The 13,853-nt window shown below is 51.6% G+C and overlaps 1 protein-coding gene across 1 annotated transcript in view; it reads right to left on the bottom strand.

The window, feature by feature from the left end:
* GRIK3 (glutamate ionotropic receptor kainate type subunit 3) overlaps positions 1-13,853 on the bottom strand; it is a 238,891-nt gene that overhangs the window by 62,691 nt on the left and 162,347 nt on the right. Inside the window, exons 4-7 of the mRNA XM_007979376.3 lie at positions 13,417-13,598; positions 10,993-11,046; positions 1,047-1,220; positions 321-464 (exon numbers count right to left, since the gene is read on the bottom strand). Coding sequence (XP_007977567.2) covers positions 321-464; positions 1,047-1,220; positions 10,993-11,046; positions 13,417-13,598 — 554 coding nt within the window. The remainder of the gene's footprint in view (positions 1-320; positions 465-1,046; positions 1,221-10,992; positions 11,047-13,416; positions 13,599-13,853) is intronic.

The following is a 13,853-nucleotide window of genomic DNA, read 5'->3' as shown; positions in this document are numbered from 1 at the left end:
AGCTTGCCCAAGGTCATACAGCCAGGAAGCAAACACCCACATCTGTTGTACTTTCGAGACCATGCTGTATCCTGCTGGCACTGCTGACTACCTGCTGAGCACTTACCACGTGCCCAAGATGTATGCCCCTCAATCATACCATAAGCTTGGTCCTATGGAGCCCATTTTCACATGGGAAACTGAGGCTCAGAGACATGAGGCAACTTGCCTGAGGTCACAGGAATGAGAATCAGTCCTACCTGACTCCCAGACCACTCTGCTGCTCTGCAGGGCCCAAAGCCCCGGGGAGACAACCCTGGCGGGGGCTGCGGGACACTTACCTCCTTGATGAAGTTCATGAAGCGGCCGCCAAAGCGCCAGGCCTTGTGCCGATGGCACTGTAGGGAGTTCACGGTCATCTGTGGCGCCCGCTGGTAGCACACGGACACGATGTGGACAGCGTCGTACAGTAAGGCTGCATCAGTCTGCAGGGAAGGGCCTGCCTGAGAGCAGCTCCCAAGGTCCTCCAGTCCTCAGCCCACCCTGTCCTGTCTCCCTTCTCCTCCCCTGCCACAGGGACACGATGTCCTGGTGATCGAACAGGCCCGGAGGCCCTGGAGGTGACTCTGTCCACACCTCTGAGGAGTGGCCAGGCTTGGCTGACTCTGCTGCTCTGCAGACACCCTGAGCACCGCCCTCTGCAGCTCAGACCTTCTCCTGCCCACCCACTCCAACCCACCTCTGACACCTAGGCCCTGACCACACCTCCTGCCTTCACACCTGTGTGTCACAGCCTGAGGTCCTCTGTGACCAGCATCTCTGGGCCTTATTCCTGTTCTCTGTGACCTTTTGCTTACATGTCTGGATCCTCATCAGATGGGGTCCCTTGGGGAGGGACTGTCTGTTTCACGTTTGTGTCCCCAGTCCCTAGCCTGGGGTCTGGCTGACACATGGAAGGTCTCAAGAAGAGAAGTGGTGGAGGGAAGAAAGAAAGAAGAGGAAGGAGAGAAGAAGAGAAGGCAGGCAGGTGGGGAGCCCCTGGAATTCGCCCTGCCCAGCCGCCGTACCATCATCACTCCGTCCAGCAGGCCAGACTCGGCCCGGGGAGCTGCCTGCAGCCGCTCCATGGACCACTTCTCCACAATGGCCGAGACGTGTGGGTTGTCCACGTTGAGAATCCGGAATCCCGTCAGGTTCACGCCTGAGTAGCGGTAGGGCTCCAGGTCTAAAGCATAGAGATCCTGGATAGAGAGAGGTTTGTGTAAATCAAGGCATGCACACTACTGAGAACTCAGCCCCACCTCCTACCCACTCCCTGATCAGGGTCGCCCCAGGGCCCGAGGTCACAGCTCCCTGCAGAGCCCTGCAGGAGGGGTGCAGGATCGCGGGGTAGTCACAGGAGCGCCCATAGGACCACTGCACCTGGAGTCTGACTCAGAACTTGGGCAACTGACCCCCCATGATAACCAGGGGATCTCAGCCTGTTTCTTCATCCACAAATGGGGTTCTCTCCCCTTTCTAGGACCCAGTGAAATAGTTCACATAAAATACCCAGCCTCGCATGCAGAGGAAGCTTAATGATGCTGCTTCCTTTCAAAAGGTGAGACCTACTAGTTCTGGGCATCTTGTCACACAGAGGGAGGCTGAAGGGAGCATTTTATCCCCTAGAAGAGGATATTTAAAAACAGTCTTTTCTGCCTGGGACTCAAAAAGTACAGCCTTCTTGTCTCCTGCTTTTCCCCCGATCCCAGCCAGGACCTCCCCATCCCCTGCCTCCTAGGAGCAGCCGAGCAGCGGTCAGCCTGTCTGTTGTGGGCCAGGCAGGCCCTGCCAAGGGTCCAGGAGAATAGGGTCTTAATGCAGATGCGGCTGGCTCTAGCCCTGCCCTGTGGCTCTGGCTCTGGGGGCAGGGCAGGCTGGTGAAGGAAGGAGGCAGAGAGGGGAAACGGGTGGAGGGAGAAGCCAGGTGTCCCTAAGCTGGGAGAGATGGTGGCAGAGGAGGTTGCGGGTGGGAGTGAGGAACAAAGCTGAGCTCTGTCCTGTTGAAAACCACCCCAAACCTGGAAATCAGGCAGAAGGAGAGCAGCGTGCTTTTCCAACATGACAACAAAACATGGTTTACCAGGCCTACCAGGACTACTTCATTCTTCTGGAGAAGGCACCTGGGTTTGACCCCGTTGCCAGCTACTCGTTAAAAGTTTAGACTCTGGGTTAATTTGCATAATTTTGTCACATAGAGGAGATACTCCCCAAGGTTGTGGTTTTAGTGCCTTACAGGACATTAATCCTTTTTCTATCCAACCTAGAAGTCTTAGTCTGTGCTCCCCCTAACCCCACCTATAAATACCCAATTCCTCAAACACTCCCTGAGTCAGTTTTTCCATCCTACTGGTTCTCTCATCAGTGAGTTGAATCCATCTCTGACATATGTTCCTTCTATATTTGCATGAGACTCATGGTTTGGATTTTCTGAAATATAGACTTGCACAGTCTAGATTGGCCCTATCCCACTAGTGGAGAAACTGAGTCTTGAGGTCACTGTCTGAGCTCCTCTGCATCTATTGTCTGTACTCTCCCACACTCTCCCCTCACTAAGCTGCCCTCCTTCTGGCCCCCAGCCTGTTTTCTCCCCTGGGCCCCCCACTTAGTCACTCCATCTGGTGCTGGGAGGGAGAGGCTGGGGACACACTTGGGCTGTGCTTGACTCTCTGTGACTGCCACCGTCATGGGGAGCATCCAGCCCCATCGCAACAGCAGCTTTGGTGAAATCAACAATGATTCATGAAAAGATGATGACTGATAAAGCCTAGAGCCCTTTCACGCTGGACTGGCATCCTCTGGTCTCTGAGCAATATTTCTAATGGGTGTTAAACTTCTCCTGTTCCTCCTGCACCCCCAAAGTGGCCTCCTTCTGGAATGCACTGTGTTGGTTTCCTGTTCAATGATTTGGGGAGTAGGAAAGGGGTTTGGAGCAGACTTAAGCCCAGGCAAGAAAGTCTGGTCCCAAGCTTGCCCAAACAAATACAGCCTTGACTCCAGGTCTGGGACTGGGAAGCGGCTAGGTGATGGCAGGAGGGAGGGGCTTCAGCAGATGGGGGCTTCCCTTTGAGATGGCCAGAGGGTGTCTCTGTGACCCCAGTGTCAATAAGGAGTGGGGGGTGGCAGTGCTCAGCCCTGCACATGGACTCCACGGCTTCATCTTCAGAGTCTTCCTGTGAGGAAGGCATTGAATAGCACTCTATTCTATTTTTATAGATGAGAAAAGAGAGTCAGAGAGGTGAGGTGACTTACCTAAGGTCACACAGCTCATACAAGTCAGAGTTGAATTTGTACCCAGGTCTGTTTCAATGGTGTGCTGCCACTGGCTCACACTGGCTAGTGAGAGCTGAATGTTAGCATTTCTTCCTAACTCTGCCTTCAGTGACATTACATGGCTAGCTTGGTATTGGCCATGGTAGGAGTATTTGTACCATGGAAATTTGCAAGCATTACGAATCAGGATTTCTGTGTTATGTCTTTTTCTCCCTTTCAGAGAGCTAGCTGTCAAACATTGACTGATGCATCATTGATTGTCTTACTCCAAACCCTCTGTGTTCTAAGTCGCCGGTGGGTGTCCAGGACGAGATGTGCATCAGAATTGTCTTTGGGGATTTTATTTTTGTGGAGTATGAACCACACCTAGATACTCTGCTGCACCGTCTGTGGTGGAGCCTGGGGAGTCTGTGTTTTGAGAAGCCACTAATCTAAGTGATACTCGTGACTGAGAAACACACACAGATGGGTCTGGGTTTAGATCAGGATGCCTCCCGAATCAGAGAAAGGCGGCAAGCAGGGGAGAGAATAAACATCCCAGGAGAGGTCTCCCTCCCTCGGCTCCTCCAGGGTGGCTCCCTGAGGCAGCCAGACACGGGCAAGACCACCTGGGCTCCAGTTTCACCCTCTCTCCTCACCTCAGTTGCCTCATCTGCAAAGTGGGGTTGATAACGTCACCTACCACATAGAGTTGTCATGGAAAAGAAGTGAGTTTGTAGATGTCCTTAGAACATGTCTGGGACATATTAAACATCACGTATGTGTTTGACACATGTTTATGTTCTGCCTCGTCTGGCAGCAGGTTGTGACAGCTACTGGGTATAGCCCCTAGGGCAGACATAGGTTGGGGTCTTCCTACCTTACTCCTCTTGGCAATATTAGAACAGTCACAGTCAGTTCACATTTACTGAGCACCTACAAATCTCAGAACGGTGGGCATTGTTCAAAGTACCTTATTTGTATTAACTCATTTGATTTACATGGGCACTCTACTAGGAGGGTATTATTTTATATTTATAATATTTTATATTTATAATATTTATTATAATTATTATTATTACTCCACTCTACTAGGAGGGAAAGAATTGAACCACACAGATATTAGGCCTTTTGCTCAAGTTTCTGTGTCTGGGGAGTGAGAGTCAACAGCAGGCTACCCAGCTCCAGAGCCCTCCCTCTCCCCTGTGATGACGCATCTCCTCCTACCCAGAGGCTGTGACCGCCCGGCCCCCAACTCATGCCCACTGCCAGGGCAGTCACCTCCAGGCAGGGACTAGAAGGATCTTTCTAAAGTATAAATCCAAGCCTGTCATTTCCACACTTCAAATACTTCCACGACTCCTTGTAGTCTTTTCAGAATACAGTACAAATTCCTTAGTACAGTTTTCCAAAGCTCTCCACCCCTCCAGCCTCACTTTCCTTCCTACCATCTCTCATTTTTTTGTCCCAGGAACACCCAACTGCATTAGCCGCCCTTTCCCAGTCTCGCTGAACCCTGTCCCCTTCATCCTGCTTCTCATTCCTCTGTCCAGCACCTTTGTATGCCTTCTATTTCCTGGCAAGAATGTCTGTCTTCTTGACCTCCCTTGGGTAAGCTATTCTCCAAGAATCAGTTCAAGCGTCACCTCTTCCAGGAAGCCTCTCCTGATTGCTCCTGTACACATGCACAACAGAGTGGGTCAGAGACGATTCTGCTCTTATCCTGAGACTTCTGGGCTTTCACGCCACTGGTAACAACTGCTTGTGTCTGGGTCTGTCTCCCCTATGAGCTGTGGGCTGAATATTCCTTTTACTCAAAGTGGAAAGAAGGGTCAGCCAACTGACTGGCTCCTGGGGCACTTAAACATCACCGGGAAGAGCCTGGAATGTAGCCACAAGTGTTTCACATCCTCCTCTCCGGGGGAGCTTCAAGGAATGGCAGATGAAAATACTAGGTTAGTGCAAAAGTCATTGTGGCTTTTATTATTATTTTTAATGGCACCAACCCAATATCTTCCCCATGATGTAACTGTTATTGCCGGGAAGTGGCATTAATTGTGATTGTTTATCTATTAATTTATTATAATTCTTTTTTCATCTCCAGGCTTTTACCTACACATGACATGTAGCAGGGGCTCAGCTGGGGCTGATTAATTCGGGGTTATCTACAGACTGGAAGTTTAGACTGCCTCGGGTGGAGGATGAGATCTTCTCCAAACTACCTTTCAACCAGGAGGGTCTGGGGAGCTGGAAGGATTTCCTTTTGGACAGTGGTGTTATGCAAGTTTGGGACAAGGGCTGACCTACTGCGGCCATGGAAGAGAAGCTGAGCTCTGCCTACAGGGGGCGCCCTCCTCACCTTTCCTTGCATGGCGTTCAGCCTCTTCTCCAATTCAGTGTTGACCTGATATGTGAGGCTTGAAAGATGCCAAAGCTTTAGACTGCCCAGGGCCTCCATGACTCGGTTCACCCTCATCTAGGTAACCAAAGGCCAACCTGACTCAGTGTGAAGAGCAGCATCTCTGGCCTTGGTGGGGGCTTGGGTGCTGGTGGAAACAGCCCTTCTGGTCTCCAGAGGCAGCATTTGGTCTGTTGAGACTGACACAGAGGCTGTAGCTGATCACAGCCCAGGAGGGGGCAGATTGGGGTGGCAGTGCCTGGGATCACCTTCCTCCCTGTCATCCCTGAGTCTGGGCTTAGCCGCAAAGTGTTGTAGGGCCCGAGGCACAGAGTGCCCCGATCCCCGTGACACGAGGACAATGACAATGGGGAGCTGGTGAAGAGGCTGTTTTGTCCAGCTCTAGTTTTTTTGTTGTTGTTGTTCAGACTGCCCAGGGCCAAGACCCCAAGTGCTGTACACTGTGAACTGTGTGCAACCTTGCTTCTTGGCAAAAAGTTGCGTTCTCGATGCCAAATGTTGACACACTGAATTCAGTATCGACGAGGGACCTTTTAGAAACATTCAGCATAACATAATAGACTAATTCATTAGCACCCCATGGGTCTGAATGGGTAGAAGCTGAAGCTTGGAAAACATCGCCTTAAGGAATGACAGATGAAAATATCTTCCCCATGATATAACTGTTATTGCTGGGAAGTGGCATTAATTGTGATTGCTTATCTATTAATTTATTATAATTCTTTTTTCACCTCCAGGCTTTTACCTACACATGACGTGTACCAGGGGCTCAGCTGGGGCTGATTAATGCGAGGTTATCTGGGAATGGCTCAAAGCTGGTTGGAACAGATAATGGCAGCTGGGGTAATTAAAATGTCTTCTGCATGGAAGAAGCAAATTTGGAGAATTTTTTAGAGGCGAAGAGTTGGTGATGTGGGTTTCCTAAAGGGAAGGAGATAAATGCCAGATGCCACTGTGCTCCTAAATAAGCCACAACTGACCAATGGGCACAAAGAGAGAGGATCACGAGGTAGAGGTATCAGCAACAGGGCTGGAAGAGGATCCTGAAGACCGGAAGCAGGATATGACTGAGGGAGAAGACCAGGGGGACACAGCTGGTGCTCTGACCGATGGGGTTCTGCTGGGAGATACTCTGGTAGACCCCGCCCCATACTCCACTGCAGAATTGTGTGTATTGCAGGGGCTGTGCCTCCCCGGAAGGGTTCATTCTTTCTGACCCTCAGATTGTGTGGGAGGAAGGACAGTAAGCTGGAACAGCCACGGACAGAACCGGGAGTCAGGAGCCAAGGCCTCTTGTCACTGATCTGCTATGAAACTTCGGGGAGTGCCTGATGCCAGGTTTCCCCACCAGTCAATGGGGAGTGCAAACTGCCCTGCTGCTGGCCTCAAATGCGTAAAGAGGAAAATCAGAGGGCTTTCTTCTTGCTTTGTTTTTTAACGTGACAGAGTCTGGCTCTGTTCCCCAGGCTGGAGTGCAGCAGTGCAATCATAGCTCACGGCAGCCTCTAACTCCTGGGCTCAGGCAATCCTCCTGCTTCAGCCTGCCTTCCAAGTAGCTGGGACTACAGGTCTGCCCAACTATGCCTGGCTAATATTTTTATTTTTGTAGAGACAGGGTCTCACTATGTTGCCTAGGCTGATCTTATACTGGCCTCAAGTGATCCCCTTGCCTTGGCCTCCCAAAGAGTTGGGATTACTGGTGTGAGCCACAATGTCCAGTCCTAAAATCAGAGGGGTTTGGAACTGGTGAAGCATGGGCACTGCTGGGATTTCAGGAGGCTCCGTTTCCCCATTGACCTCAATTACCATGCCTGAACCAACATGGCCAGGCATTGTGTGGAATCTGAGCCGGCCAGAGGAGGCCAGGGAACACTTGTTGTGGACTTTCAGCATGGTAGGTTTCAGCAGAGGGCTTTGGAGCTGGACAGCTTCCTGCTGCGGAAAAATCCTTGCTCTGCCCCTTTCTTGCAGAGTGACTTCGAGTCTCAGTTTCCACATTTCTATAAAACTGGGAGAGTCTATCTCCCTTGGAAAGTTGTTCTGAATTTTGGATGGGATGGGGTATGTTGAGCATGCAGAAAGCAAGAGCAGGAGTTATTTATTTAACACTTACACAGTAATAAGTGCCAAGCATTGTTCTAAGAATTTTATGATGTCAATGCACTCTGCATAACAATCCTCTGAGGTAGTAATATTACTGTCACCATTGTATAGATGAGAAAATGAGGCACAGAGAGGTTAAGTAACTTGCCCAAGGGAGTGGAAGAGTCTCAATTCTAACTCAGGTCAACTGGCATCAGAGTGGTTTTAACTGACTGCTGCTATGATGATGTGTTGACAATTTCACTGATTACTTTCCACATTGCATTGCAGTCATCCATCCATCTGTCCGTCTGTCCGTCCATCCATCCAGACATTAACGAGCACCTACCATGTGCCAGGTTCTATTAGGGCGCTGGGGACAGAGAGGTTAACTGGGCACAGTTCTTCATTCTTATACACATGAAGGAAGCCACCAGCTTGTGAGCTTTGTGTTGAATCCATCTATGTACACTCCTCCTACCCAAGTGCCTAGTGCAGTGCCCAGGACCTTGGAGAGCATTTGTATATGACTGCTGGATAAATAAATCAATGAATGATTAAGAAAATGAAGAAAAACGGACACTGGCCGGGGCTAGTCTCTGTTCCCTAGAGACTTTAGCACACCACAGCTGCCCTGGGTACATCATATCCCAATTGTCCATCCATTCCTCCTTTGCCTCTTCTCACCATCTCTTTCTCTGATTATCACCCACTTTCCTGGGTCCAGTTGTGGATTGGCTGAGTATCAGTCAGTGTGTCTCAATGGGGCACCATAGGCATCTGGGGCTGGATGACTCATCTCCAGAATCCTGCCCATCATGGAATGTCCAGCATCCCTGATCCCCACTCACTAATTTCCAGTCTTGGTGGCAAATAAATGACTGGCCTCCACATAGCTAAATACTCCCAGCATGGGGGTTGTGTCCCCAGCAAGATTGCAGAAACCACCCTTGGGACAGATGACTACTTCTTGGCCAATCAGCTGAGGTCTGCCTGTGGGAAGACAGAAAGAATACTCTCTAAGGTCCTGGGCACTGAGCTAGGCACTTGGGTGGGAGGGGTGTACAGAGACGGATCCAACACGGAATAGGGCCACCAAGCAGAAAGCCTTGGGGCATTGGGAGGTTCCGGTAGAATTGGGTGTGGTCAGAGCAGGAAAAAAATCTACCTATCTCCTTCACCCACCCTGAGTACTGCCCTTGCCACCCACTCTGCACGCACAGGGCCTGTGATTAAACCCCGTCTGGGCCTTGCTTCCAGTCCCAGCTGTAAATATCCTATTAAAAGCATCTCTGCCTGGCTCAAGCCTCATGCCGAGGCCAGAGGGGGTGGGTCCTTGAGCTGGTCAAATGGCAAGGCCTGAAGCTTTGGCCCCTCAGCCCTGCAGCCTGGCTGACCTTCCAGGACAAGACTCTGGGGAAGGCACCATCCCAGTGACCCCAGTACCCTGGCCATTAATGCCATTGGCCACTGGGTTCAAGATCGAAGGCCTTAGAGAGAGGATCCTAGTGTCCCCGGGTCCAGGAGTTGTTCTTAGCACCCAAGGATCTCAGGATGGGATAGGGAGGGCTGCCGTGAGTGGAGAGAAGGTTGTGGACCCCTGGAATGTGCCCCACCCACCTTCCCAGTCTTGCTCCTCTGCGCTGCTCCCAGCTCTGGACAGAGGTAGAGTTTCAGGGGTCTGGTAGCCTCATGCTAAGCCGCCATTGACTTTCCAGGAGACAGCATGGCAAGAAGAAGCCAGTTTAGGGGATCGGAAATCCAGAAGGGATTCAGGGGAGCTGACTTCACCCTGCCTGATCTCAGTCGCCAGCTTCCAGGATCCCTTTCTCCCAGCATGGCTCCTGGCAGGTCCCCAGGTCTGAGCCCTGGATCAGGAGAATCTCAGGGTGGCCCCTGAGCTCTGCTGTGGACACAGGGTGCAGAGGGAGGGGCTGTAGGGAGCATAAGTGCTTAATAACCAGATCTCTGGGGGAGGGGCCCTTATTTGTAGCATTTGCTCACTTTCATTGTGTGAGCGCCTGTAAGCTCTCCCATCACAGTGATTTCAAGCTACCAACATGACACAGGCTTGGGAGGAGATAATGCAATTGGCTCTCACCTGCTGGATCAAGCCAGCTCCTGCATACCACGAAGAGCTAACTTGCCTCTTGGCCTTCGCTTATGCTGTTCCTTCTGCATACAACGCCCTTCCTCTTTCTCCCTTGGTGAACTCCTATGGACCATTTGAAGCCTAGTTCAAGATCTGCTTTTCTGTAAGACTGTCTCAAACTTCCCACTTTCCACCAGACCCTCGGAACCTAGGGGCTCCTAGGTTAGGGGAAGCTAGCTGGGTGCTGGATAAATGAGTGAATATGGTTAGAGGTCTGCAGGGCTGCAGTGGCTGGGCTGACACATACTGCAGGAGGTTTTTTGAAAAGCGACAGGGCGGTCAGTGAGGCTGTCACTCCCCCCAGATCTGGGATGGGTGGAATAGTCTGCCCGGGGCCCCAGCAGGTCTGAGGGTGTCTATCTGCAAGGCAGGATGGCTCAGGGTGGGTGCCCTTTTGGCACAGGAATCTCTTTATTCTGCTGATCTCAGGCCACAGCTAATTATCCTAATGGGTTTAAATGGCCCTAAATGTTCTCAGAGTTTGGACAGGACCCATCTGGAGCCTGTAGGTGGGCTGGGCTAGCTGACAGTGAGTGGGCAGACTTCAGTATGAATGTGGACGGAATCCAAAGTGACAATTCCCGTGAAGCCCGAGACATGCGTGGGAAAGTGTGGGTTAGGAACCGAGCGTCATGATAATCATAGTAATGAATACTTCCAGAACTCCGCATGTACCAGGCAATGCGTGTTACCTTATTAACTCATTTGGTGCTCACAGTAATCCCAGGAGGCAGAAGCCCATTTTGCAGAGGAAGAAACTGAGGCAGGGAGGTTAAGTGACTTAGCCAAGGAACCACCAGTGGTGAGCAGAGGAGCTGGTGTTCACATTCACTCCAGAACGCATGTCCTTAATTATAACATGATGCTGCCTCTCAAAAGTGGGCAGGTCACAAAGACATACTTGTGCCCTTACCTGGGGCCACCCCTACAGCCTGAGGAAGCAAGTCCAGCTTGGGTCTCCTCTAGCTGCAGCAATTGTCTTCAGTGGGCTGGCCCAGGCTAAGCCACAATGACCTTGATCCAAGAGAGTCCCACCCCTTTCCTGTGCCAGGACCCAGAGGTACATTACCAGAGTGGTGAAGATGAAGTGGTAGTACTCAGTCATCATGCCCATGGCCATGGCCTACGGAAAAGCAGAGCGTTAGTGATCAGCAGGGAACCCCTGAGCAGCCCTCCCCCAACCCAGGGCTGAATATGGGACTGGCAGTGGGTTGGGGAAGGCTGGCTGCTTGGAGTGGGGTGTCCTCTGAGACCACCTCTGAACAGTGACAATGACTGCCTGGTAGACAGCAGTTGATTTCATACCGGAGTGTGCTGTAAAGTCACCTGGGACAGATTAAAATGCAGATTTTTGGGTCACATTCTTCAAAGATTCCAAATTCTGCAGGGCCCGTGGAGTCTAGCTGCCTCTTTTGAGTAAGCGTCTCTCGGCCTGCCACACTTTAGAGAAATGCTGATGGCATCAGTCCGAGGCTGCCTTCTTAAGTGCCCTGGACTCCACTCAGCTGAGCTCCCTGTCTTGTATCCAGAGGCAGTACGTTTCCCGCCAACCCCGCTAACCCCCTGGCCCAGTCAGGCCTGAGCTGGGAGATCTGTCTTCAGCCTCCCCAAGAAGGGCCGAGACATCCCTGCTCCCCTAATCCTGGCTGACCACAAAGCAGGCCACGTGGCCACTGTGGAATTCTTACTGTCCGCCATCATGAAGTCTACATTATCTATAGTTTATGTATTTTATTAGAAGCCTATAATCTATTATACTAATGACTATAATGCATTTTCTACAGAGTTCCTCAGAATGCTGGGCCCACAGAGGGCTCTGGGGGAAAATGTCACTGGGTCAAGTACACTTTGCAAATGCTGCCCATTCCCTCCCACCTTTGAATAGTCATAGCCCACCTCAGCACCTTAAAGGCTCAGAGAGGTCCTGCAAGAAGCAGATTGGCTTAACTTCGTTTAAATCTGACTTTGGCTGAGCACAGAATCTTCACCTCTAATTCCAGAAGTTTAAAATCAGACAGACCTGGGAGGCCATTCTGGCTTCCTGCCTGGATGACCTTGGGTCCATTACTTTCCCCTTGAGCCTCAGTTTCCTTACCTATAAATTGGGCACGAGAATAGTCCCTGTTTCCCAGTGTGGTGGTAAATGATGAGCTACATGGACCCGGCAGAGAGCAAACTTTGGCAGAGAGTAAACCAAAGCCGTGATTGTCACCATTCCTCTGTTACACACGCCGTGGAGGGGGAGGAGAGGCACCGGGCACAGCTGACCGGGAGGCTGAGGGTTATGGGCTTTCTGGGGAGTGTGTGTTTCCTCGATAGCAGCTTGAAAGATGCCCAACGCCAGGTGTCAACTGCCTGCTGGGTGTCAGAAGAAACTCCTGATGTTTTCCTCCTTGCACTGAAGCCTCCATAATGGTGTGAGACAGGGATTATGAACCCCATCTACAGAGGAGGGGAATGCCTCCTGGGCCGCTTGCTCCAGGGCACACAACGTGAAAGGCAGAAGCAGAACTCAAATCCTCAAATGAGCCTTTTAAGTGTGGCATAAAGGAGCTTCCTTTGTGGGGAGCTGGGGATAGAGGCTGCCATTCAGGCCCGGCACCCTGACGGGGCCCAACTGGAGGACGGGACTTGAGCCCCTCAAGGCCTTGAGAATGCCCCGGTTCAGCATGTCTCCTCCTGCACCCCTTAAATCACCTGGACCCTGAGGGTCATGTGTCAAAGCCCCACAGAATGCCACCTCCTATCACCAGAAATGCTTTCGGGGATGACATAATTGCCTTTTATAAAAAGCACCAGCTCAAATCAGTGTTTTTGGTTTCAGCTGTGGCACCCTTGGAGGGGGTGGTAGGCGATTTCACTGTTTATTTTCTTAGGTGACTGGCGGAGCTTGGCTCTCATCCCCAGCAGGCCATGCTGAGCTGTGTTTGGGAACGAAGGCCCATCCGCGACTGAGAGCCATTCTCCTCCCCCTCTTTCGCTGCAGAGCTGAGCAGATGGTGCGAGAGCCTCGATAAACCTTCCAGTAATAGGAGAGTAACACCAAGTGCCGTGGGCTACGGGGAATTAGTCACTGGAAGAGGCAGTGAGGCATTCTGGGGGCTGTTCCTGAGAATCTGAGGCCTCTCTGCTTCCTGGAGTGCTCTGCTCCTGTGTGGCTATGGGCACCTCCCGGCAGCCTCTGCCTCCAACCAGCACTGAGGTGGGATGGAAACTCTCGTCTACTCAGCACTCTCCCTGTGTCAGGCCTGGCTGGGCGGATCATCCACCCTCACGCCAACTCACACAGTAAAGACAGCAGAGTCCGTTTTGCTGCTTGTGAAAATGAGGCTCAGAGAGGCAAAGTGACCACCCAAGGTCACATAGCAGGAAAGTGGCAGAGCTAGGAGTCAAACTTAGATCTGGCAGCATCACACCCGCATTTGGGAAGGGGAGGTGGGAGAAGTGGCCAGCAGCTCCCAATCATCCCTCCCGCTGGCCAGCACTCACACACCTGCTTGAGGATCTGGGCTGCCATAGTGTGGCTGCAGTCAAAGATAATGCGGAATTCCCGGCCTCGTTTCATCTCCTTGAGCAAGGGGCGCGAGTCATCAGAGTCGACGGGGAGCTGACGGATCTTCAGGCGGATGTTGTATCTCGATGGGGCCATGATGAGCTCCTGCAGTCGGATGAGCCCTGAGGGGCCATGGAGCACAAAAGACACATGTGTACCGCATGTATCCACAGCTCCAGGCATCCACTCGGACTCGTGTGCACACACATGCCCATGGCCACAGGTCTACAGACTCACACAGATACGTGGCCCTCAGAGACTTGTGCACGTGCAGGGACAACACTGGGTATGTGTGTGCACATACAAACACGTGGCTACATGCATGTTCATGTTGATATGGGCAGGAATACACTTGGGCTTATCAACACATGTGTATA

Source organism: Chlorocebus sabaeus, chromosome 20, assembly GCF_047675955.1.
Source record: "Chlorocebus sabaeus isolate Y175 chromosome 20, mChlSab1.0.hap1, whole genome shotgun sequence".
Classification (NCBI taxonomy): Eukaryota; Metazoa; Chordata; class Mammalia; order Primates; family Cercopithecidae; genus Chlorocebus; species Chlorocebus sabaeus.
This window is presented reverse-complemented; position numbering and strand designations above follow the sequence as displayed.